This window comes from Papaver somniferum, chromosome 10, assembly GCF_003573695.1.
Source record: "Papaver somniferum cultivar HN1 chromosome 10, ASM357369v1, whole genome shotgun sequence".
In the NCBI taxonomy this organism is placed as follows: domain Eukaryota; kingdom Viridiplantae; phylum Streptophyta; class Magnoliopsida; order Ranunculales; family Papaveraceae; genus Papaver; species Papaver somniferum.
In genome coordinates, this window is record NC_039367.1 from 149,153,277 (window position 1) to 149,180,742 (window position 27,466).

The 27,466-nt window shown below is 37.7% G+C and overlaps 1 protein-coding gene and 1 non-coding gene across 2 annotated transcripts; one reads left to right on the forward strand and one right to left on the reverse strand.

Annotated features, from left to right (window-relative positions):
- Positions 1-21,683: 21,683 nt before the first annotated feature.
- On the forward strand, positions 21,684-21,754 carry TRNAG-GCC. The gene has a single exon. It is a non-coding gene; the product is annotated as a tRNA-Gly (tRNA).
- Positions 21,755-24,649: 2,895 nt separating this feature from the next.
- Positions 24,650-26,362, reverse strand: LOC113316496 (nitronate monooxygenase-like). Its single transcript, XM_026564663.1, has 6 exons — positions 26,231-26,362; positions 25,911-26,123; positions 25,681-25,776; positions 25,401-25,546; positions 25,069-25,294; positions 24,650-24,883 (listed from the first exon to the last, which is right to left on the reverse strand). The coding sequence occupies exons 1-6, from the start codon at positions 26,360-26,362 to the stop codon at positions 24,650-24,652; spliced, it is 1,047 nt and encodes a 348-aa protein (XP_026420448.1).
- Between the last annotated feature and the right edge of the window lie 1,104 nt (positions 26,363-27,466).

Below are 27,466 nucleotides of genomic sequence, written 5' to 3' on the forward strand. Positions count from 1 at the left end.
TCCGGGCTAATACACATGATTAACCAAAAATTTGGTTAAAATGGGAAAAATTAGGCTTGTGGACCGGGAGGGCGACCGGGGCTAAAGCCCCGGTTAGCCCTCTCATAGGTCCGTCCCTACATGGTAGAGCAGGTAGGCAATGCCATCTTGTTATGTCTCACTGTTTATGGAGAATGATAGAATTATGAGTAACCAACCGATATGTGAACACATAAATTACGATGGCATTCACATGTTCACAAACAATAATCACATTTGTAAATAAAAGCGTTATAAGGAATAAAACAGATGTGAAATGGTGCACAACACGCTGACTCATCGATTCAGAGTCTTCGGACTCTTCATTGTCTAGTCGGGAGGGATTGATTCAGCCATTATACATAGTTCCAATGTATATATGATAAGCATAATAATAATAATAGAAAGTAAAATGATGAAATATAAATAAGACGATGATGTACGTGGTTCAGCACTAAGGCCTACGTCCACGGGGTTGGTGTTTCACTATGTATTGAGAGTTTACAAAGATAGTCGAATGACTTTAAGTGAATAACGATGCTAGGGGAAACGGGAATCATACTTACTCTTCCTATTTCTCTCTCTCCTAAACTCTTCTCTGGCTACTACAAATTAGTTGACCCCATCTCTGTTAATGGAGGGGGTATTTATAGGGATAATACATGGGGTCCACCATTAAAGACAACTGCCATCTTATCTTCTTATTCTTTGTGCTGATCCCGCTGGCATCTTCGTTTTCTACCGATGCCCCCAACGGGCATGCTAGATCACGATGGGTCACCTCCTTCTTCTCCACAGATTGGTCGACACGTACTCTACGTTTAGAGTGTTTAATGCGGGTGGTTGGGTCGCCCGCATGCGACAGTCAGCTGTCTGCGGCTCTCATCACATACGTGTCAGTCAAACTAACCCCCTCCGTTGATTCTAGATCCTTCTCGGGATGGAGTAAAGTAGATCTTTGGGGTGCCCTTCGGTACTTCGCGGAGGCTCATTCTTTCCATGCTTCATGACTCCTAACCTTTGGATCAATCTGATGTCGAACATATACAGATGATGGATACTTATCGAGCGTTGATACATAGTGAAAAAGCGGGGGTCTAACAACAGCACCCAATATTTCGATTAGCAATCTGTATGGACTACCTCGAATATACTTTTAAGAGAATCAACAAGACTCAATCAATTAAAAGTATATCAACGAGTTTGTATCTCTCTCTGGTTTTGATTTACTCAAGCCAATAGAAATCAGAGAGTCCTAATCAAACACAATGAATAACTTGGACTGTACCAAAAACCAATGTCCAAGGATCAATCAATATCAATCAACAACCAAAGGTCGGATTTCCAATTGATTGATTCAAACGCAGAACCTGTATTATTTCAATTATATAAACAAATATAATGCGGAAATAGAAATAACACAGACACCAGAATTTTGTTAACGAGGAAACCGCAAATGCAGAAAAACCCCGGAACCTAGTCCAGATTTAATACATACTGTATTAAGCCTCTACAGACACTAGCCTACAACAAGCTAACTTCGGACTGGACTATAGTTAAACCCTAATCAGTCTCCCACCAATCCAAGGTACAGTTGTACTCCCTATGCCTCTGATCCCAGTAGGATACTACGCACTTGATTCCGTTAGCTGATCTCATCCACAACTAAGAGTTGCTACGACCCAAAATCGCAGGCTTTAACAATAAACAAATCTGTCTCACGGAGACAAGTCTATCAAAGAATCAATCTGTCTCCCACAGAAAAACCCTAAAATTTTTGTTCCTTCTTTTGATAATAATCAAGGTGAACAGGAACCAATTGATAATCCGGTCTTATATTCCCAAAGAACAGCCTAGATTAATCAATCACCTCACAACAATCTTAATCGTATGGTAGCGAAACAAGATGTCGTGGAATCACAAACAATGAGACGAAGGTGTTTGTGATTACTTTTAGATTCAAGGTAATATTTCTCAACCGTTAGATCGAAACTTAGCTTGTCATACACAAATGACTGTATGCTTCTAGGTTTGTTAACCGCACCCAAACGTGTACATTGTTGGTTCAACAATAGTCTACCCAAAGAGGTTAACCATATCAGCGTTTCATACCAACCATGTTCTTCTTCACCATAACTAGTTCAATTGACTCAAATGAACTAGTTAAGAGAGTTGTTCAATTGCAAGGAAATCTTATGTAACTACACAATACACAATTGAAGCAAAGATGATTTGATTCACTCGAATCGTTTCATGAACTTTAATTGCCACGGTTTGCAAATGCATTCCTTAGTCTTTTAAGATTATGTTCAGAAATCATCTTTAGATATATAACCTTCTCAAGTTCGCATACTAGGTTCGCGGACTTAAGACACCGGATAGAGTTTACAAACTCCAGCAGAAATTCTCGGGTTCGAGAACTTCGCCGGTTCGCAGACTGGGTTCGCGGACTGGGCTCACGCAAGTAGTTTGTCAACTCCAGCAGAAATTCTCGGGTTTGAGAACTTCGGCAGTTCGCGCACTGAGTTCGCGGACTTTGCACTTGTCATACGTTCGGTTCTCTTGATCAAAAAAGTTTGAAAACTTCGGTTCAAGGAATCCATTGGTTATGTAATCTAAACTCTCATTCGAATCATTGAAACATTCTTAGAAGACGTTATATAGTTGTTACACTATTTCTTGTCAAAGCAGTTTTCAAAGTGATTGAAACATTCATGACTTTCGTCACTAGGTAAAGATAAACTTGGTCGAAGCGAAAAGCTTACCAACACATATTTCGAGATATAGATAGGCGAGGTATACTCGGCTCGAAATACCAAATATGTATAATCTAGTATATATATAAGCATACGACTTTTGTCTCAAAGAGTAGGAGATATAATAGATAGACTTTTGAGTGACAGATAAGTTCAAGTCTCCACATACCTTTTTATCAAGAAGTTCCACCGGTTCCTTGAGTATATCTTCTACTTGTATGATGACTCGCCATGAAGTCCTTGAGCTCAACTACACTTACTATCCTAGTCCGAGACTTAGCTATGAGAGACTAGAATTCAATACTTATAGTTTTGATCACTAACATTGACAAACATGCTTGAGAGAGCAACGCATGCGAGTTTGACCAAGCAGCGCTCTAACACGTGGCATCGTATGTTGATGTCTTGAGCTGTATATCTTCCACGTGTAATTTCTTGGACACGTGGCGAGTGATGAATTATGTGTATAACATTTGCCCCTTTTCTTCTAGTGTGGATATTAGTCAAAGTTATAAGAAAACTGTCTTCACAGCTTCTTCATCTCTCCGCAAATAACTTCTCCTAGATTTAAGGGAACGTTTCCCACTCCTAGCAATAACTTCTTCTCGAATCATGGGACGGTTTTTGTTATTCTTGCTCATAAATATGAGAGGAGTTATGAGAGAATTAAATTTTATTCTCTTGTCAGTTTGAGAAATTCTTCCTCTTCTTTTCTGAACCTCTTCATTCTCCTTTTTTGTTTTCTTGTTCTTAACTTCTTCTAGTGTCGCTTTAGGATAAGATTTCTTAGGATCTTCAGAAGTTGACTGCTGTCGCTGTTCATCAGCTTCTCATTGACTGTCTTCGTTCTCTTCACAAAGCTTTTAAACAGGTATGAGATTATCTTTATTTTGATCTTGATTGATTGTTAAGCTTCTGCTGCTGTGTTCTTGGTTTTGTGATGAGGAACAAATATAAGAAAATATATATACTTTCCCCTGTTCTTTATCACAAAACCTATGGATTCTTATCCGATGGTTTAAGATTGTCTTTGATGTCCATAAACAAATTAGTGATCTTCCTTTTTGTGGATTCTAGGGTTTTTGGATGATATTTTTGATGAACTCGCAAAACCCTGATAAATTCTCACTTTTTCATTTTTATCAGTTTCTCTGTTTTAATCTTTATCTTGTTTTTATGATCCTTCGTAGATATGGGTGACCGTAATCGGGTTCCCTATCATACTCCGCCACCGAGCCCTTATAGGTCTCCCCCGACCAGAAGTCCTGATATATCTCCGCCGAAGGGTGGTCCTTCTAAGCCTTCGCAGCTAGATCTTCGTGATCAGAGGACTTCATCTGCGTCTGGTCCAAGAGCCCCGTCTGTCAAGAGAGGGGATCAAACGAAGGGTCCTCCGGGTTCTAGGTACGTTGTTAACCGTCCTACTAATCCTTCTCCCCATCGTGCTGAGCCGCTTAATGTATAACCTCTTCTTTCTATTGTTCCACCTACGATGCCCCTACAGAAGCCTATAGCTCCACCTCCTGTAGTCCCTATGAGAGGAAAATCTGCTAAGGGTGCCGCATCGAAGGATGATTTATCAAAGAATCTTCCTACTAATAGGAAAGCCTCAGATATGAGTCCCCCGAACAGACCTTCATCGGATCGTGCTGATGATTCGGACGCTGCCCCAATTATACGAAGTGTCACAGTTGGTAAGAAGAAGGTTACTTTTAAGCATATAGATCTCGCAGCGTTCAAAGCGAAGCATGAACTCGAAGCTTTTGATGTTAGGTTTTATGCTCCAAATGATGATCTTACTTATGATCTGATTTCGAAATATAAGTACAATGACTTTCACTTGTTAACTACGATGGGAGCCTTCGAAGCTGACCTCATGTTGCCCCTATAAAAGTCAGGCAATTCTTTCTACTATGATGTTTTGGCTTATCGCGATAATTCCATTCCACATACCCATTGCCGCTCGGTGGTGCAGCTGACTGGAAACTACCTTCGTGCACTTAAGGAGTGCTATCTTCGGAGTAAAGGAGAAAAAATGATGACCTGCTACGTTCCTAATCCTGCTGAGAAAGATTGGTATATTCCCAAGAATTTCAATAATTCTTTCAGAGATTATATTAATTGTAGGAATCGTAAGCCATGGAGCATTGGTCTTCGAACCATTGCTTCTCCTCGTGGTGAGGTTCGTCTCTTAAGTGAAGTGAGTGATTCGAAGCTGAAGTATGTTCCTAATACCAAAGGGAATTCTCAGCGGAAGATTTTCCCTGCTCGTGAGAGGCTCAAGCGTGACCATGACTATGAGTGTCATTCCACTGTTATTGAAGTTATCGGTCCTTGGGCTTATGGATGGGTACCATGGTCAGCATGGATGGCGCCTTGTCGCTGGTAGCCAACCTCGTGAGAGTGCCCCAGCTCGTTATGGTAATTTCTGCCCTTGGCAGTTGAATTTTAAGGGCATGACTTTTGAGTATGCCTTCGATGCTGCTGATGTAGACGAAGAAGAAAGTTCTGATGTTACCCTTCCTTCAAAGAGTACCGCTGCTGCTAAGGTATGGCTTCTTGTTATACCGTATACTTGCCCCTTTTCTTCTTGGTTTGAGATTTTAATCAAGGTAAGGAGGAAATAATGTTAGTAATAACTCCATGGCAAACTTCTAGGTGACCAAGAAGAAAAAGATTGGACCAGTTCAATCTTCTACCGTTGTTGTTGAAGAGACGGAAACCCCTGATGAGGTTAACAACCCCGTGAACGAAGAGTTCATCGAGGAGGAAGAAGAGATCACTGATGATGAGGAGCGTACTGATACTTCTCCTCATAATCATGAGGATGGCATAAATAATGGTGACGGCGCTGCTGAAAGAGAGATTTCCCCTGGTGCTGGTGGAGCTGTTGAGGAAGAGGTTGCCACTGGTGGTGGTGGAGCTGTTGAGGAGGAGGGTGCCCCTGGTGGTGGCCTCGGATTTATTCCTTCTTCAGATCAAGGGAATGAAGAAGTAGATCCTCAATCGTCAATACCCGCTGGGTCTGGTCAAGGGTTTTCCTTTGGCAAAATCCATTCCACGGGTGGGCCAATTGATATGAGCGCTTCCATGGGTTTAGCTTCGGAATTCTCCTTGATTTCCCCAAACGATGAATGGGATGTTTTTTGAGAAACCGTTGGTGAGAAGGCTGTTGTTGCGGAAGAAAGTTCCGATGGCGAGGATGCAGAAGATCTTTCTAACCAGGAGGCGGAAGCTAGGAAGAAATCTGAAGCCGAGAAAAATCCCGATGCTGGAAAGAATGTTGCCGCTAATGAGGCTTCTGTTGAGTCATCTTCAGAGGATTTTCCACACTCCTTAATGCACGATGGTGATGATGCCATCCTTGACTGGCTAATGAAGAAGAAATTGATGTTCGTGCCCAACCCTGCCCAAATAGTTCTTGGTAAGAAGAATTCTGATGCTTTCACTCGTCGGATGATGCATCTATCTTCTGAAGAGAGAGTTGCAGAAGTGTGGGACAAGGATTTAAGGGCCAGTTTTACTAGACTTCTGGTCGATCCTCCATCTGTTGTTGCTGATATGATGGCTATAGCCGATGGGTATCAGTATGGCTTTCCTCAGCAGCGTGTGCTTGAGGTAGGTCATCGAGATTCTTTATAAATTGTGCACTTATAATCTGTATGCTTGAGAATAAGATTTGATTTCTTATAGTTTTCATCTGTTTGTTCCCAATGCAGATGATGAGAAGTGAGTATTGTAACCATACTCTGTACCAGTTCTTTAGGGCGAAGGCCCTCAAGATGGAGGCAAAGCTTCGTCATCTAGAAGAGGAGTTAAACGCTGCCGAAGACCTTATCTCTGCTAAGGATAAAGATATTTTGGAACTGAAGAACAGGTTGAAGGGAAAAGAGCAACTGGGTGTTGCAGAAGAGAAGCTTTGTCTTAACTTAGCCCTCGCTCGCATCGAACTGGAGAAGGCTCGTAATGATGCTTCGTCCTCTAAAGGTTTGTTTTTCTTCACTACCTTCCCCTTCGTCTCTCCCTTTCGTCTTCTTAGTGTGCTCTCTGAGTCTCCCCACCCTATCTCCAGCTGGTGATGTTCGAGAATTGATATGGCTTCGAAATGAAAGGACTCGGCAAGCTTCTCGGATCAAAGAACTAGTGCAGAAAATTAAGGACGAAGCTGAGAAATGGAATGCTCGGGCTGATGAGCATAATAAGCTGGTAGCTGAGTGGCAAGAAAGGAAAAACCAAATGGTGGATATGCAAAATAGTTACAACATTGATCATCGTCAATTTAATGACACTCTGTTGCGGACTCGTGAAAACCTTCGTGAAGCGCGTGAGCATGCTTCTAATTTAGAGGCCAAGATAATACATTTGGAGGAGGAGTTACGTCAAGCTCGTTCGTCCCATGATCCCGAAGTTAAGGATTATATAAAACGACTCGTTCGGGAAAGGGACAATGCTAGAGCGGAGGCCCAGGCTCTTAGTAATGCTTTAACTGCTTCTCGGGCCGATGCTGCTCGGTTAGTCGAGTCTAAGAGAATTCTTGAAGTGAATATGTATAGGCTTAATAAAGGGATATAAGAGATAAACAACGAGGTCAACCACCTTCGTCATTTGGACTCCATGAAGTAGGTAGAGTTTTCAATTTGCTCTCACGACCCTTAGATTGGATTATAAGAAAATATCAGACCAGTATGATTTCCTTGACGAAGCCCGGGACGCTGTAGTTAACGAATATGAAATAGCTTTGGATGATATCGAAGGTATACATTTATTTGGTCGTGTGTAATTCTGTAGTTCCATCCTTCTAACCCCTTGTGTTTTCCTTTTTCTTTTCTTTTCAGAGCTCGAGGGACAGCTTCTCGCTGCAAATGAAAAACTTGACAAGGATCAATCTTCCTTAGTGCAGCAGGAGATCCATACCACGTATTACAAGGGTTTAGCGGGGTCTCGGGATGAAGCGGCGAAGGAGGAGCCCAAAGAAGTAACTCGATTGTCATCTCTGTTGTCGTAGGCTGAAATGAAGAGCACCATGATAGCCAATAAGGCTCGTTGTCAGCTGACCGAAGAGATTAACAAAACTATGGCCAGGATCGAGCAGGGCCTTAAGGCAGAACATGGCATCGTCAAGATTTACCCTCGTCGTCCTACGCCTGAGCCATTAACTTACTCTTCGGGTGGAAGCGTACCTTCATCGCAGAAGAAAAGTCCAACTGATCACGTCGAATCATCTAAAGGAAAGTATATTTCCTTGTTTATTATATAAAGATGATCTTCGTTGATTACTTGGCTTCGGGCCATTTTTTGATATGTCTTGTGTTTCTTGCGTACGTTTCCCGAACTTGTAATCAACTTTTATGGAATAGATCATCGTTTGTTTGAATATGTACAATTTAAATCTCACCTGCATTGTTAGTTCAATATATTCTTTTAGATAATGAGTTAAATTTAGTAAAAAGTGAACTAAGTATAATGACAAGGAGTGTTTGATAACAATGCTGAAGGTATGCACCTTCGTGATTGCATTTGGACCTGTTACCCCGTTGTCTAATCCTTGGCCAGAGGGATCCCAAACGGTGGGGGTCGGGGCAGCGTCCCCGGATATGTGGTGCGTTATTAAAATATTTACATGCACCCATTCCGCTGAATCGCTGAATTGTAATTGGTTGGGTATCTCTTTCTGATGGATGCCTTCCCCATGGTCCTACACTTATAGATGCTGATAGGGGAGTCCGGAGAGATTGTATATGATTACTTTCCCCAATAGTCTTTTTGCAAAAACTTGTTCGTTTGATTGATAGGTTGAGGTCTGCTATTCCTCGTCCAGAGATAGAAACATATCGAGCGGGTACGCTGCCTTCTTCTTCTGGTACTCTTCACACAGATGCAGAACTGCGCTGCCTTAAGGATAGTTACGCAGGTAGTAAGACCCGTTCAAGTTACGCATTCCACGGGTGTGTGAGAACCTCTCCCTTCAAGTTACGCAGGTAGTAAGACCCGTTCCCTGCGATATCATGTATTACAAAGGGTCCTCCCCACGTTGGTGCTAATTTGCCCCACTTTTTCTCTCGCTGGTATCACTACAAGAAAAGTCACTTTTAGTGGTAAAATATTGTGTCACGAAAATCAATTTCTTCGTTGCAAAAAAAATTCAGCGGCGCAAAAATTTTCATCACCTATAGCGAGTCGTTGAAAGTGTTCTGTGACGTCCTTAAGAAATCGTCACCGAATTTTTTTAATTAGCGACATAAGTCTTTTTTCCACCAAAACTGTCTTTTCGTGAGCGAATAAAATTGACATTGTTCACTAATTTGTGATCAAGAATTTTGTCACTCTAGGTATTATTGGTGAGAAAAATACTTTATCACTTAAAATAGCTTTAGCCGTGAAATTTGTTCGTCTTGAAATATACTTATCGTGAAGAAACAAGTTCGTCACATAAAATTGTTTTATCCGCGAAATTTGTTCGTCTCAAAATATACTTATAGCGAAGGAACAAATTCGTCACATAAAATAGTTTTAGCCGCCAAACTTGTTCATCTCAAAATATACTTATAATGAAGAAACAAAATCATTACATAAATAGTGTTAGCACCGAAATTTGTTCGCCTCAAAATATAGTTATAGTGAAGTAACAAATTCGTCCCCTAAATAGTTTTAGCCGCGAATATTTTTATCTCTCTGAAAAATTAATGATTTAGCAGCGGAATAATTTTAGTCATCTCTAAAAAATGAAAAATCAATAGCAAAATTTAGTCATCTCTGAAAACAAGTATATTTACCAATTAGGGTTGTCTCTGTATGGTCATTTCAATAACGAATCTCATCGTCTCCAAAATAATTTCACCTGCAAATATAGTCGTCTCCAAAAAAAATTTCAGACAAAGTCATTCGTCTCAAAAATAATTAGAGACATGACACTGCCTCACCATAAATATTTTCTCATCGTATACCAAACTCGTCACCATTTTTTCTTTGGTGACTAGCCTAGATTTAATATTAATAGTATACAAAAATAAATATAAATAAATAAATATTTAAATAAAAAATATAAATTGAATAAATAATAATTTCTCATTAAAATAAATTGTTTAGACAAAATCCAAACTAGAAAAAACCTGATAAATAAATTCTACCAATAAATAAACATCACTACTAGAAAAGAAAAAAAAATACTAAGACTAAAACATTAATGTTGTTCAGATCCACTAGCGGTAATATTGTTCAACCCGAGAGAACGTATCATCATATCCTACATGTTTCTTATGACCTTTTCACTGTCTTCCTTCATCTTTTTGATAACCTCATTCTGGGCGCGTATCTGCTCTTCCTGAGCTTGAATTCTATCAGCCCGCGCTTGCAGCATTTCATGAATTCCATCATTGTTAGAAACATTGGTCGCAGAACGACGTCGTTTTTGCTTTTTCTTTAAAACCTGAGCACATACTTCAGCCTCAGTGGGTGGTGTAGCTCCCACTTCGCTGCCTTGCTGCATTAGCTCATTCATCGTGTCCTATATAGAGATACATAATAGAGAGAATAATTAGCAACTGCACTAGAATATCAAACCAGTAGGTTAGTTCTTGTGATATAAAATTGTATAATTAATAGATTAGAAAAACTTATTGGTGTGGTGTGTTTCCGAATCCTATTGGTTTAGACATATACAACACAAACGGTAACACTAATGTTGTTTATACTCACCCATTTGATGCGATCTTCATCAGAAATCCAAACAACTTCGCATGTTTCTTTATTGGTAGATGAATGGGTGTCATAGAATGTTTGAATGTCACCTTGCTCGAATCCAGCTTTCCGTTTCTGTTTTACACAGGAAATAAAAAACAAGTGAGTTGATGTTGCAACAGAAAAAGGGTAAACATTAGACAGTCACATTCCATCCTAAGCTCCTAAAGTACTTAAAAAATTTATACATTTGAACAAACATCACTATAAGAGAAAATCATATTCTTATTCATAAAGGAACATACCTCCGCCCTGTGGACCACATGTGACTTAGAACCTCCACAATGGTTGAACGGAACAGCTTCTATTGCTTTTGCACCTGCTGCAGAGCGCTTCTGCAAATTTTAAATAAATCAAAAGTAAAATAACAACTTACATAAACATATTGTACTCCAATTAAAAACATGTTCCAAAAGAAGAAGACAATAAAGACAATACCTTGAAACTTTCACTGGAAAACACATGGTCGCACAACCAGTCCCAATCTTCCAGCGACACGTTCTCATAAGGCTTTATCTTGGCATCTTCATACGTTCCAGCTTTCAAGGACTCTTGAAAATGAATTGACATTTTATTCCTGCGGTTTGAGTACTCACTGCCCATAGATTTCATTAAGAACTCCTGCACCATTGGCAAAGAAATGTCTAAAATGAATTTATTTTGAAAACGTAAAATATATCAGCATTCATTGAAGTATATAAAGTAGAACAACATGTTAGAGAAATGCATTACCTTGAGTCTTTCAATCAGCGCGTCTCTCTCACGAATAGGTATTTTCGTCCATGACTTGTATTGTAACGGGGCAAGGGAACGAACAATCACCCCACACTCTCTTGCGAGTGGACTGGCATTTTCGCAGTCAGGCTTTCCTTCTAACTCTGAGAAGTGAACACACAACTTCCCTTTGTTGGCAGCGATTAGCGCATCCAACTTAAGCCCTCGAGTAGATCCCCGCACGTTCCTTGTGGGTGTTGCGTCTACTAAGATGAAATGGATCAGTTATGTAGGAAGGTAATAAAGATAACGCAGTTAAATAAACATAATCAAATGCAGGTTTCTCGGACATAAAAAATCATGGAAAATATCATAAACCTTTTAGCATTCCTGGCTTATATAAATTAGAGGCCTTAAGTTCAGTCAGACAGATCATTTAATTTCCTACCACTGAGCATAGATTGAAACATACATATCGAACTAACAACAATATTGATAAACATAACCACAATCAAAGTTTCAAATCAATGATAAATGATGCTTATTCCTACCACTGAGCACATAAAATAAATTCTCCCAAAACCCATATAAGCATTTGATATGATTAAAACAAGCCGCAAATTTTTCGTGAAGAACCCTGATTCATGCATTTACACAATCAAAACAAATTCCAAAACCGAAGAACAGAAAGGAGAAATCCCTTCCTAAAATGACAAAAGATTTGGTTATAACAATTTTTCAAACAACCTGTGGCAACCCACTTTGTATTAGCTGTAGTAGAACAATAATGATAAGCAGAACCAAAACCAAAGTTTCAAACCTATGATAAATGAAGCTTTTTCTAACCACTGAGCACAGATTGAAACAGACATATCGAACTAACAACAATAGTGATAAACAGAACCAAAATTAAAGTTTCAAACCAACGATAAATGAAGCTTATTCCTATCACTGAGCACAGACAGAACCACAATCAAAGTTTCTAACCAATGATAGATGAATCTTATTTCTACCACTGAGCACATATTGAAAAAAAGAGAATAAAAAACTACCAATCTAATTGCGGAGATTAATGAAGTAAAATCCCAAAAAGAAGAGAAAGGGGAAAAGTAACAGGTTATACCCTCAGAAGATGATGTTGCTGGAGCTGATTGTTCATTATTGTTCACCATTTTTCACCTGGGAAATGAAACAACACCATTATTAAAAGAACAACTAAGAAACCCAACCACAGAAGCAGGAATTCATGTTTGGGTGGGCTAAAAAAAACCCAATGAAAAAATAACAACACCAACTGAACAGATTCAAACAACTCAAACAACTTACTAATGGAGGAAAAAAGTAAAGATTTCCTAAGATATATGAAGCCGTGACATTTGATTGCATTACGATACTCAATTATGGAGGAAAAAAGTAAAGATTTCCTAGGCAAAAATAAATAAATTATGGTAAACTACTGACTACCACACTAAACGAGAAATAGAAGAGGGATACTTTTTGGTCAATTTACACTATCAAAAAGAGAAATAAGCACAGTGGATATTACGATTATTTGCTTATTCTTGAAACAATTGATTAACTTACTGACTACTAAACAAAACAAAGTACAGAAATACAGGTTGATCAGAGATACAACTTGATGAAACACTTTGACATAATTTGAGAAAAACATCTTTAGGTCCAATAAAACAATTCATCAAACAATTAACCTACTGAAATTAGTGAAAGTTGATTGAAACAACTTTGGGTTCAATAGCACAAATAATCAAACACTAAATCTACAGAAATGCATAAAATACAGTATACTTATAGAGATTGAGCACTACAGTGATTACTTGAAATTTTAACTTGGGTAAAGGAATACAATTAAACAACATGATACAAAGGGAACTCAAAGTCGCAGAACAAACCTTAAGTTAGAGTTCTGAAAATCCTTGAAGTTAGGATAACCAAGGAATAAAATCAGCCTTCCGATCAAAAAAAAAAAAGGAATAGGATCAGCCTAGAGAACAAAGAACTACAAAATTAAGGATTTGCATATATGATTTAACATATGAAATTGAACAGTGATGTGAGATCTGGAGAGAAATTACCTTCAATCAGTATGTTGTGAGCAAAACTTGATAACTTTGGGACTGTATTTATAGGAGAGAAAATGGAAAATCAAGCGGAAAAAAATCCCGCCCAGCATTTTTTCCTTTTGATTTACATGGCGCCAAAAAGAATTGGAGATTAACCAAAATCGAAATGGTTTCTTAGCTTGTTTTTCTTTAATTTTGAGATAAAATTAGGGGTTTTTTGTTTATCCATATCTTCTTTCCAAATAAGTGAATATTCTTCTCCTCATAAATCGAAAACTCCCGTGCAAGATAATTTTTAACAAAGGAAAATTTTCACCATTTGATCTGCTCCTCCACCCACGAATCAACTGTTCATCCCCCGAAAAAATATACTGAAAATCTTTGGAAAAAATTCAGCTCAATCAAATTTGATTTCTAGTCAAATCCCTTCTACAATTATCTTTGTCTTTTAGGAAATCCTTAACCAAAAAGAAGAAATTTTCCGTTTCTTTGGGAAGAAAGAACGGAGAAGAATTTTCTGGAGATTTCGATGGAAAAAAGGCGATCTCTCCCAGCATATACTAGAGAATGATACATGGTGTAGTGAAGTGTAATATAACAACATCCTCTTTAGTTATGAGCCGTTCAAACATACAAGTAAACCTTTGCGATAGTTTACCAAATTGGGTGTATCGAAAATCCAGTATAGCGAAATTATATCCTAGTGAAGGATATATTTAAGCATCACGATATACCAAATTAAGATACAACATTATCCCAGATCCAATAAAAACTTGCCAACTGTTATAAAGAGAAAATCAAAGGTTCATGTTTGTCTCTTTATAGCAATTTTTTTTTGATTTTATTTATATGTCTACTATAGTAGTTAAACCTTACGCTATAAATATTCAAAGTCTGAGTAGATTGGCACTAAAATATGTGTCGGGGAGCGTTTTCAGTAGGGAACCAATATTCAAAATATTCAAAATTTGAGGTCAAACCCAGCCCGGCATTGCACCCGGGACCCGCCAGCGCGTCGAAGGCGCGCCCCTATCTGAGATGTATTTTAATTTGGTTTTCGAAATAACATCAAGAACATATGGGACAACGCACATTTTAATATCGAGCAAATGAACTTTTGCAAGGGTTTTAAGGTTGTTGAGTAAATTTTAGGACGTGTTAATAGTGGACTTATAAACTCCGAGTTGGAGTGCAGATTTCTTAAGACTTGGGTAATTTGTTTTAAATGACCACTTTCAGGATATGAGGCGGATGAAATACTCTAATACTCAACTTCTCAATCAAAAGAAATTTGGACAAATTAGAGTGGAATCCAAGAAAATTTTATGCATATGTAATGTTTTTGTTTTATTTATATATTATATGACCACATTTACGGTTGGAAGCCAATAAAGAACTCAATTTCTCGATAGAAAGAAATTTGGATATATCAGAGAGATCTTGGAAAAAATTATAGTGAGATTATAGAATTACTGTAAGAAATAAGAAGATAACGAGGATATTTCAAACCGAGTTAACAAGTTTGAAATATCAAGATATAGCAAGATAGGTTATTTGTGTCACCGACGGTTCTTGAATCCTGGTCATACCTGGCGAGATAACAGACTTCATGATGGACATAAAGAAAAACGGGATCCACCGGAAGAGAAAACAAGGGAGCAACTGTTGCAGCAAATGCAGAATCTTGGGATCAATCGTTTCGGAAAACATCCGAGTTACTCAACTAAGAAAAGAAAGCGTTCCAAGGAAGAACTGAGCTGGACGAAGAAGAGTATCTTCTACGAGCTTCCATATTGGAAACATCTCAAAATCAGACATAAGATTGATGTTATGCATGTGGATAAGAATATATGTGATAACATTGTCGAAACGATGTTAGGTATTGATGGGAAAAAAAAGGATATAGAGAAAACTCGGTTAGATTTGGAAGATATGAACATTAGGAAAGAATTGCATCTACGGCCTAAGGGAGATAAATTCGAAAAAACCCCAGCATGTTATACATTAAAACCAGAACAAAGAAGAGATTTTTGTAAGTTTTTGAAGTCGGTGAAGTTCCCAGATGGTTATGCGGCTAACATATCGAGGTGTGCTAACATTGCTGATGGAAAGATACATGGTCTGAAAAGCCATGACTGCCACATCTTATTACAAAGACTTCTTCCTGTTGGAATTCGTGCTTATCTTCGCAAAGATGTGTGTACTGCCATAATTGAATTGTGTAACTTCTTTCATGATTTATGTGCAAAGACTTTGACTGTGAGTCACCTGGATAAATTAGAAAAGGATATTGTATTGATCCTTTGTAAGTTGGAGCGAATATTCCCACCGACATTTTTTGATGCGACGGTTCATTTGGTTGTTCACTTACCACAGGAAGCAAAACTTGTTGGACCAGTTGGATATAGTTGGATGTATCCAATCGAAAGGTATTTTACTTGTTTTTAATGCTTTTTCTAGTGTACAGAGCTCTTAATTATGTCATACTGCACTTATAACTTTTCTCTATAATGATTCTTTTCTCAATAATTATATGTATAGTTACTGATGTTTACCTTTTTGTATATATATCAAGGTACCTAGGAACACTTAAACGCTACGTGGGAAATAAAGCGCGCCCAGAAGGTTCAATTGCAGAGGCTTACATCATTAATGAATGCTTGACATTCATCTCGATGCACTTCACTGAAACTGAAAGTAAATTTAATAGGAAAGAACGAAATGATGATGAATTAGATGGCAGTCTACGACGCCAAGGAACAATATCTATTTTCGCTCAAAAAGTCCGCCCAACTGGTGCTACAGAAATAAAGTCATTGTCACCAGAATAACGAGATCAGATACATTGGTACATCCTTAACAATTGCAAAGAGGTGCAGCCTTATATGAAGTAAGTAAAACTATCAAGTTGTTTCTAAGATTATTTTCAGTGGTTATTATGTTTGCACATTAGTTCCGAACTTAGGAGCATGGCTTAGGGCCTAATGAAGTGGACTTTATTGATGATGTTCGTAAACATGTACACTCTTTAGTATTTATTCTAGGTAGGTTGGTAGATAAATTCCATATTTTCTTTGTAACCTTAGTTGTTTAAGTAGTATCTACCAAAGTGATATCTCAATTTTAGTATTTGGTCACTATTTTGGAAATTTAATCCTATAATTGGGTATGAACATCTTTTATTTTAATATTTAATCTTAATTGAAAGAACTGCTTATAGCGCCAGCAGTCTCAGATAATAGTTGAGCCATAGCGCCAAACACGTTTATTACTTGTAGTTGAGGCAGAGACACACGGTGTGCCAAGTTTATCGGTGTTTGTTTGTTTTTGTGAATGTGTGTGTATTTGTTTGAATGAGTTCAGAGTCCCATGCTTTTATTTAAAGAATGATTAAAACAAGTGTAGCTCATGGAATGAACGTTTCAGAGAGGGAATCCACTGGTGTGTCGTATGTGTATTTCAGATTCTATGCGATTAATTTTTCTCTTTTAAAATATAGGGAACACTTGAAGAAGTTGAAAGAAGAGACGAATAATGATAACTTGCTGTCACAACGACAACAAAAAGAGTTTCCTGATTGGTTTAAGAATCGGGTATGTCGAAAATTTCATTCTCTCAAGTTTTAATACATTATGATCATATGCTGTATATTTATTCACGTAGTGCTTTTCAAACAATTTGCAGATGTTTGATTTGCGTTCTATCAATTCACCGGAAGCTACAGACGAATTATATTCATTGGCTTTGGGGTTTGAGTTACGATCAAACTCATATTCAGCTTGCAACCTGAATGGAGTTCGGTATCATACGAAACAACGTGAAGCTCGCCGTACAACCCAAAATAGTGGATCGGTAGTTGATTCAGTATCTGAAGGCAAGTAAATTGAGTTTTATGGTACATTATGTGATGTTATTGAGGTAGAATACCTGAAAAATTATAGGGTTGTGTTATTCAAGTGTGACTGGTTCGATTAGACTCCACGGAAGAAAAATATTAAAACAGATTATGATTTGACATGTTTAAATGTGAGTTGTACGTGGTATAAGAATGACCCATATGTTATCGCATCGGACGCGCGACAAGTATTCTACCTGGATGATCATAAATTCGGAGCAGACTGGAAAGTGGTTCTAAAGATGCATCACAGACATATATGGGATGTGCCTGAAATGGATGATGATGATGATGATGATGAAGAAGAAGATGTTTATCAACAAACTGGAGATGTAACGGTATCATCAGTCATACAAGAAGATAATAATGTTGGACTAGATGAACTCCAAAGAGATGATGTGGAGGCAGATTTGGTAGATGCAGAGATTGTACGTGCAATTGATATTGACATGGATGATGTTGATATCGAGGAAGAAGATGAGACATTGGTTGATTATAATGACTCAAAGGTGGATGAGGAAGACATTGAGCCAGATGACGATGATATAGATTTAGAGGATTAGTTATTTGCATTTTATTTACTTAAAAATAGTTGTTTGGGTTGATAATTATTTTGATTAGAACAGTAGCTCTTTATCTTTCAATGATTCAGAGATTGGTTTTTTTTATTTATTTTTGAACAAAGGGATCGGTTATTTTTGTTGTTGGTTGGATTTCAATATTCTGTCTCAAATTCAATTTTTTTCCTCTATTGCAGTCTGGGAATCCACTTTCTTCATGTGCTTTTTGTGTCTTTTCTGTTTTCCTTGTGCATGGTGATCTTTTCTGTTGGCATAACTTAAGGTGCTCAGACAGCTGCTGACCCTGCCAAGTTTCCCCGGTTTAAACTTGAAATGGAAAAACACGAAATTGTTGTCCAGGAAAAGGAAGGCTCGTTGCACCCGACAAACTTTTGATTCAATCTTACAGAATCAATCTTTGGTTTATAGAGAATTATTTTCGATCTTTTCCCATTAAACGACGTAAACAAATGACGACTTGTATGTTTCCCCTAATGAAAAATTACTACGACAAGTGAATTGATTCTCTCTAATTTATTACAATATTTTTAAGTATTATGTTTTACATGATAAAATATATTGTTACCACAAACTTATTCTTTAGCAGCTACGTATTTTTTTTATCACCATAAAAAAATCTTGGTGACAACATTTCAATAATCACTGAAATCACGAACTGCGGTGAAGTTATAGTGCCATTGAAAATGACTAAAGCGACAAAATCTAGTTCGTTGCGAATGTTCTGTCTCGTGACGATTAGAAGTTGTTACTATATAAATATTTGCAACCAAACAAGCTGATGCTAACTAAAAATAAATATAGCGTCAAACATTTAGTTTCGTCACTATAAAATTAGCTAGTGACGAATTAATTTTGTTAGTATAAACATTTCTTTTGTAACGAAATTTATAGATTATCACCAAAAATATTTTATGTCAATTTTTTTGCATCATCACAATGGTATTGAATGGTGACAGACATATATAATCACAAAAAATTCATTAGTGACTAGACATTATTTCGTCTTTAAATAAGGTCACTAAAAACTTATGAGTGACGAAACCCAAGTCTCGTTGCTTTTTTTTGAGAATGTATTACAATGGCCCAAAGCTGCTTTTAGGGATTTTTGGGTGGGCTACAACCTGGGTAAGCCACCCCTCGCAGGGAATAACATTTAGTTCTTTGTTATTTTTTTTCCGACGCACCAATACATCATGTCTTTTAGAGCACCTGACTAGGGGTGATCATGGGCCAATATGGACCTTTTTGCGCCTCATCCTCATCCAATCCATTGCACTGCGGATTTCAAATTTGTCATCCGCATCGAATCCATATCCAACGGATTTGCATCAAATGGATGCACGGATGGACGGATTGGATGCGGATAACCCAATGGATTTGTTTTAGTTAAAATTTATAGTAAAGAAAATAAGCTGACACAAATGACTCCTTATAAAACCTACATATCCTATATATGTATACAAATATAAATATGCCATGTACAACACCCCAAGCAAACATCTTAAAAATTCCTAAATGATTCATAGTATTTTCTAGAACTATATAAATGCCCATAATTTAACGGATATGGATGTCCAACGGATTTTCAAGGTTGCATCTGGACCCGATACGTTGTCCGATGGATTTTAAAAATTCCATCCGTATTCAACCCATTAACGAACGGTCCGGACATCCATCCGCAAATGAACGGTTCGTCCCGATTATATCCGCGGATTACGGACCAAATGCTCACCCCTACACCTGACTCTTGTGTGTGGCAATCAGAAAAAATGGACCCTAAGGGTTCAATCTGGGAGGTGAAAGAATCTTGTATAATGTGCCCATAATATTGCACATATAGGGAAGCGAAAGAACGGCTATTCTTGAGATGCCAATTTCTTGGAACGGAGCAAAAATGTGAACTTACACGGTGTAGTCGCTTTTTCAATTTTTGTTTTCTTTTGTTGATATGAAGTATCTTGGACTCGAAAAGAAATCTGAGTTTACATTTCGGTTTGAGAAGTTTTGGATCGTTCGCCTACTTTTGATTGGAGATGTGTTTCTAAGTGGAGGAAACAAAAGAAAAAAGATGTGTACAAAACAAAGGAACGGAGCAAACAGTGGACAACCCGATAATATCTCTAAATCAATTATTGCACCCACTTCCACCTTTCCAAGATAAGAGTTGGAATTTAGTGAAACAAGATCGGTTCTTAATTAGTGGATTGCTTTAACTTTAGCTTTACTTAGAACAAGTCTTACCGTGGAAGAGTTCCATCTTCCATCTTCCACGCCACCTCAACATTTGGAATCGTGGATGGAAGTGCAAGTGTAGTGGTGGAATAGTGAAAACGCTATTCTTAATACCGTTAAGAAAACGCTATTAAAAGATAGCGTTTTTTTCTCAGCCGTTAAATTTCAACAACTCATCTTAAATTTACGGAAAAAAAAACGCTATTTTTAATAGCGTTTAACGCTATTCTTATTGGCATTTAGATGGATTCCACGAACCCTTCCACGAAACGGTGGAATCTTACTTGGATTTTCTGTGAAAAACCCCAACTTGAAAGCCATTAGATTTGATATTTCATGATTTTTCCATACTTGGAATAGGTTAGATTCCACCATAAGACTTGCACTTAATCGAATGAAGTCGTGATGGGGTGCGCTGTTTCACGCCTCGGCACACCTTAATCGCCATTGGACTAAAAATCGCCTCATTTGACACAGAACAAGTAGGGAAATGAGTGGTTGACAATATGCTACTTTCTGGGGAGGAACGAGGGCTTGGTTTATCCTTGTTCTCCGGAGTCCGGCCAACTCCAAAAACCTACAATAGCCTTTGTTTTATCGACCAAGTGGCTTCCTAGCGACACCTTTTTGAATTTAATTTTCTTTTTTAAGAAAAAGAAATTTAGGATAATAAATCAGAAAGTCATTAATAAAAGGATAATATCATTACTAATGACTTAAAAAACATGCTGCCAAGTGGTTATATGTCGTTTTCGCCGACTGCTACATAATTTAAGGACAACAGCTTTTCATATCCCCTTTGTCCTTTTGATCAAGGTTTAGAGATATTATATCTTGTCATGCCCTACCAAAATACACAAGATACATCTTTTTACTTCAGGTCTTGCCTGGATACCTCATGAAACTACTTGCATGCGTGCTATAATCTAATAGAACTTTGCCTCATACGATAGGATCAACCCTCCTGAGTCCTGGCAGTGAAGTTGGGAATAGTCTGAGAACTATGAAACGTTTTGATTCTATCCTCATCTATTATGTCCAAACTACAGTTCACGGAGAAAGTGGTGAATCTAGAGCATGAAATAGGGGAGCTGTGAATCCAATGTGTCATGAGTTTTTGGGCGATCATTCGCATGTAAGGATTAGTTGTTCAGGCAAAGAGAAAAGGGCGATTGAATTAACAGTGTAGTAGACAGAGAAAGTACCAACAATGTAAAAAGACTCAATCACCCTACTCCCCATGCCTGAAAAGAATAATAATCCTTACCTGCGGATGAATACCCAAAATATCATAACATTGGGTTCACTGTACCTCTATTCCATTCTCTAGATTCACCACTTTCGCCGTACTACTCCGTGGACATAACAGACAAGGATAGAACCAAAGCATTTCGCAGTTGTCAGAAACAGAGAATTGACTGTGGAGGAACAGAAAGATTCAAGTAGTTAGTATAAATCAATGCAGCATAGATAATTGGATCCCTCTTTGGGTATCAACACCTGATTTATACTACTAGTTGAAATTTGAGTAGTTGTTGCGTATTTGTTACATGCCTAGGCATGTCCATTGAGACTCTAAACTATCGAAGTTGCTAACCATGAGGTGAGTGGACAACTAAAAATGAACAATAGGTCAACAAAAATGAATCTGAAGATCCATCAACTGCTAGCACCAGTGGTCTAGTGGTAGAATAGTACCCTGCCACGGTACAGAACCGGGTTCGATTCCCGGCTGGTGCACATTAATTTTTTGATTTTTTTTTTCTACTTCTTCTTCAGCTAAGCTAAACAGCAGAAATTGGAACAGATTTGCAGTGTCTCATCTTGAAAAAGTAGTTTTTCTTCCGAAAATGTTGAGGAGGTGGAGGAGGAGTGGGTTACTGCATATGGGTGTGAGTCTTACTTAAATTTTATTGAATTTATTTTTCTTATATTATTGAATTGTTTCAAAGTTCTCATTTTTTTTGCATCTTAGTTGAAGTAGTATATGCCGAATTAGGTAAATTATGAGTTACTCTTGGACATAGAGGAGTTGTGTAATGCTCTCATGCTGTTTGTATAAATGTATAACTCAGACTAGTCTGTTTCAAAAAACACTAATAAGAACAGAAAACACTAAGGAAAGGAATTTGGATGCATATGCTAATGATTGTGTATAGTTGTAAATTAGAGTGTACTTTTGGATTTGAATGTTTTATGTTTATGAAGGATTTGAATGTTTTCTGTTCAAAATACACTAATAAGAGCAGAATACGCTATTCTCTGGTGCAGACTAGCCTTTTTATAGTTGTGGATTTGTGATTGTTTGAGGGTTTTGTATATTGGCTTGAGCAAATACATTTGCTTATATGTGATATAAGCGTGTCTAACGCATCTCTAATTAATGGCCTAGCATGATTTTGTGAGAAATGAAATTGGATTCACGTTGGATTTATTTGACATAGGGTCTTGATTAAGGTAGAAAAACTACAAAGTTTTGACCATGACATGTCTCTATATTTCACCTATATTAGTGTGCAATACACATCCGTTACGGCTGCAAAAGTAATTCAGTTATCTTGATTGAGAATCTAGGTTTATCTATGTGTGATTTTGAGTCTAAAATTTGTAGTTCACAGAAATTTCCCAGGACACTTAATTTGATCCATCTTGGTGAGTTTCTTAAGTTTTTTGTCTCTGCACTAATGCAGTGGTTATTATATCAGTTTCTTCGAAGGAATCTATGTTAACTCTAGATAGATGCAAATTGTTGTTCATTCTTTCTTTCTGTGATTCTCTACTTGTCTTACGATGTGTTCTAAGACATATGTAGTATCTGTTACCGGCCTGTGTCTTTCTCCTTTTTATCATAACTGTATTCAGCAACATCTACATAACTGGAAATTAAAAACACTATTCTGTCACACACTTCAAACACTTGGATTGATAACGTAAAGATTATCTAATAGCTGGTACTACTGTAGGATGTTCTCTGCCGTGTTGATAAGTGCATCTCACCTGCACATGTCCTAGTAAGATCTTAATTGGGCCAGACTTAAGATATCTACAAAACTATGATCACGGCAATTCTGTGTTGAAAATGTTAACAACAAACGCGAGCTCAGATGTTGTGTTGATGCCCATGCTCTTGTGGAAACGTTGGTAGCATCATCTACTTGATTATGCAAGATATGTACGAGCCGTAGTACTTGCTCTTACAGAGCTCCAACACACTAGTAGTATACTAGAAAGTGATGAGCAAGAGTCTGAGCTGAACTTGTCTATAATGATTACTTCTTGCGTTTATAGAGATGCTATAATTGCATATTTGTAGGCTTTTCCTTGACTAAACTCTTGATTTTTCTAGAGATTTATGAGTACAACAAAACCAACTTGATTTCTAGGTTTTTCTAAATAAATAATTTCCGACATTTAAGCACCTCTTGTTTTAGCTGTGAATACACGGAATGGCGAAAATTCAAACCACATATCCTGATTGAGATTCTAGTTCTCTTTTATGTGTGGTTACATTTTCTTCTTCTTCTGATAAGTTCGCCATCAGTGGTTCAGAGCCCTCCCCCCATTTATCTTTAATTTGCTGAGGGTTTTTGTTTCTCAAGTTCCTCCTGTCTGCACTGCATATTTCATCTGTTTTACTGTTTGATCGTCTGAATAATCATTAATCTCTGACTTCTCCACAATCGAATCTGTCATTGTATGGCTTCATTCCTGTTAATAACCTGAACTTGGAGCTGGCGTACATATGGTCTCTCGTCTGGTCGAACCTCGGTTTATAAGTCATACTAGCTTCCTTTTTGACGGTTCTCCAATAAATCTTATATAGCTGTGAAAATGCGAACTGTTCTCAAGCATGCTGTATGGTTGTATTAAAGTTTGTTTTTAACATTTTTCATTTTCTTTCCCAGATTTGGCCGAGTGATGCAAACTTTGTACTGCATGAATTAAGGACGTGGTGTGATCCTGAAACATGTCCGAGGTCTGGATGATAGCAACTGGATGCATATTCTTTTAAAGGTTCTTCTTTCACCACCACCCCCCCCCCCCCCGACTTTTAAAGTTTTGTTCATAAGTAGAAGTCGATCTTTATTTAAAGTACATATCATTTTCAGTTGCAGACTTGCAGTACATATATGAATACGAGGCCATGTCCATAATTTATTACAGAATATTTATTAAAATTCATAAAAACCAATTCTTCCTAAGACTAAGTCTTATGGGTGCTAGTCTAGCAGCTAGATTAGCAGTCAGGACTACCTCCTAAGTCTTATGGGAGTGCTAATCTAGCAGCTAGATTAGCAGTCCACGTCAGCCCAGCGCTGAATGGTTCAGCGCTTTAAATCTCAGCCGTCAGATCAAAAATAAATCTCTCAGCGCTGAACCATTCCGCGAAAAGGTGATTTTTCAAGCGCTGAATCATTCAGCGTAACTATCTAGCATGCTAGTTCACATTCTAGCAACTGGTAGGAGAGAGAATCAGTGTTAACTTTTTTGCCACACTTTTTTTTTAAATTGCAACACTTAAGTGTTAATCTACCGCATCCAAACTAGCCCATAAGACTTAGTCTAATGAATAATTTTATCACATTCCTTATTCATGGCCTACTCAACTTTTTATCCTTTCCCTTTTCATCATCTTCAGTCTTCACTGTGATCATTAGCTTTGTCTTTCTTGGACTCTGGTAAATAATTTTTGCTTAGCCCTTGTATTATAGCCTTTGCACCGTCAACAAATCTTTTAACCACTTCACCTGCCGGAACAATATCATTTACAAGACCCACTCCTTGTCCTGCATACAGTACCATATCCTCTAAGTTGCCGGTAGTAGGACGGTTCATTACTTGACCGGAGAATCTTCGAAGAACTGCTTCCTGCTCATATCGCAAAATTATATTTATTGACAAAACTGATTAACCGGAAGCTTAGAAGTAAGAGTTTCCGTTTATGATCTACCAGGCCTTTTGGTAATTGCTCGACTCAGCCTATCATGAGTTAAGCTTCCACAATGGCCAATTCTATTTTTACACATTTATCATCAGAAAAATGGAAAGTTTACCTTGGTAAAAAAAATTGTCTTCCCAACTATAGGTTGATAGTTGTCATTTTGTACAAAGTGAGGTGCATTTTTCCATTGTTCATAGAAAGGTGCGCGAAGGCAACGCACGTCTGCTTTCCAATTGTAACGTTCGTACAACTCAGTACGGTCTGTCTGTTGCTCGTTGTAGTGAAGCAGTTGTTGTTTGTAATAGTCATTTGCATACGCTTCGTTTGTAGCTATAAACCTATTTATTCGTACTCATATATTATAAGGGGGAAAGAATCATCACAACAAAGAAAATTAAAAATTGCTTAATCATTAGATAAGGGCTAGGCACAGTTATAACCCACCTTGTACCTACATTGATACCCTGAGCACCTAGTGCAAGGGCAGCAACGTATCCCCGAGCATCAGCGATTGATCCAGCTGCTACAACAGGAATTCCTCTATTTCCAACCGCATCAACTATTCTTGGCACTAATGCCGTCAATGAAACCTGCGTATGAATTGAACTCTTGAGATGTAGTCATTAAACTTGTTTGTTTTTTTTTACTTGCCAATTGTTATTGTGAGTGAGTTTCAAGGTAGATAGTTGTAGCACTTGAGGATTTATCTTTGCAGTCACTTAACTGTACCAGCAACATGACCACCAGCCTCGGAACCTTGAGCTACGATACAATCCACTCCTGCAGCTATTGCCCTTTCAGCTGCCTTCACTGATCCAACCTACATCAAATAATTATATAGTAGTTAGAAATCGTAATCTTTGTATTTCCCAAATATCAACAACCAGTAACTTCTAGCACAAAGCAGAATCTCAAGAAAAAAAAATGGATCCGACTTCATATTAATTAATATACCTGATGGATAACTTTAATGCCACGCTTATGAGCTTCATCAACCATTTTTTTTGGAAAATCACCCCAGTACACTTGCAAACAAGCCAACTTCTCATCAAATATTGCTCTGATTGTATTCTCTTGCTCAAACTCTAAAAATATCCCAGCTCCAAATGGTTTATTCGTTAGTTTTCTTGTATCATTTATCACTTTCACAGTCAGTGCATAATCATTCTGTAATTGATCATTATTACAAGAAAAAAAAAATCGAAACGTGAATTCATATGTACATGTAAAGCGATAAATAAAGGTGATTGAGTTAACGAATAAAGAGTTCATACAACAGGACTTGCGATGAGTCCGATACCACCGGCATTGGCAACAGCAGCAACGGGTTCAGGTCCTGCGATATCGACACCCATAGGTGCTAGCATGACTCCATTGTCAAACCCAAGAATTCCTCCAAATTTCATCATCTTTCAAATGCAAACTATCACTTGCTTGACCAAGAATGTTTGGGTTGTTGTGTCTAATTCGTTCTGTCTCTGCTTAGTTCATGTTGCAAAACTATCATTTATAAAGCATTATTAGTACATATTTTGGTCCAAGTTGATTGATTTCTTGACTTACTAGTGATATTTAGTCCAAGTTGATTGATTGCTTGACTTAATAGTGATATAAATGGATAACTTTGACAGTACGTTTAGAGGCCACCAACCAAGAGTTGTTAACCATCTTTTGAGTCCGTAATGAATTCAGTTACAAAGTTTTGTGTTGGATGATTTATTTTTTATTCTTTTTTGCAGTGTGGCATCATTCTATAACTCCTTTTTTTAATCAGTAATTTTTTATTAAGGAGAAATTAAAGAAGAATTAAAATACTTTTATTTATTTTTGAAGTAGAAAAGAAGTACATGATTATGAAACATAACATTCCAAACCAAATCAAGCTACAAAGAAAAAGAGCCCACACAAAAATACTCAAAGGAAAACCTGACTCTTACAACACAATTTTTTGGTTGTCAATCACTCTGTAGTGAGTTCAGGCCACTGCCAACAGTATCTGCCACCATACCACCACAGTTTTGAGCTTCTGACCAAAAGACATTATTTATGACCTGGAGGTGTAGAAAATCCTACAACTACATCCAACAATCCACATGAACTCATAGCAAACATAAACAAGTAAGAGACTCATAAAAACACAAGATATACATGGTTCGGCATGATTACCTATGTCCACGGAGTGAAAGGATGATCTTATTACTTCACACAAGAATACAAGGTATGATTCTCTCCTCACTACTTTCTATATTCTCTCCTCAATACTTTCTATATTCTCCCACTTCTTAGCGATTGCTTGCCCCTCTCTCTTTACAAGGTTCTCTATTTATATAGGCTTACACGCTCATATAACGAAGTTAGAATGTGGGTCACAGATCATCCTTCTTAATGCTCATGTCCGGTGATGAGTAATGTTCTTTCTGATATCTATTACCCGATGTTCGGATTATCCCGATAAATGTAGTTCCCGATGCGTCTCTTCCCGATGTTGATAGCCTGATAGATGTCGCATT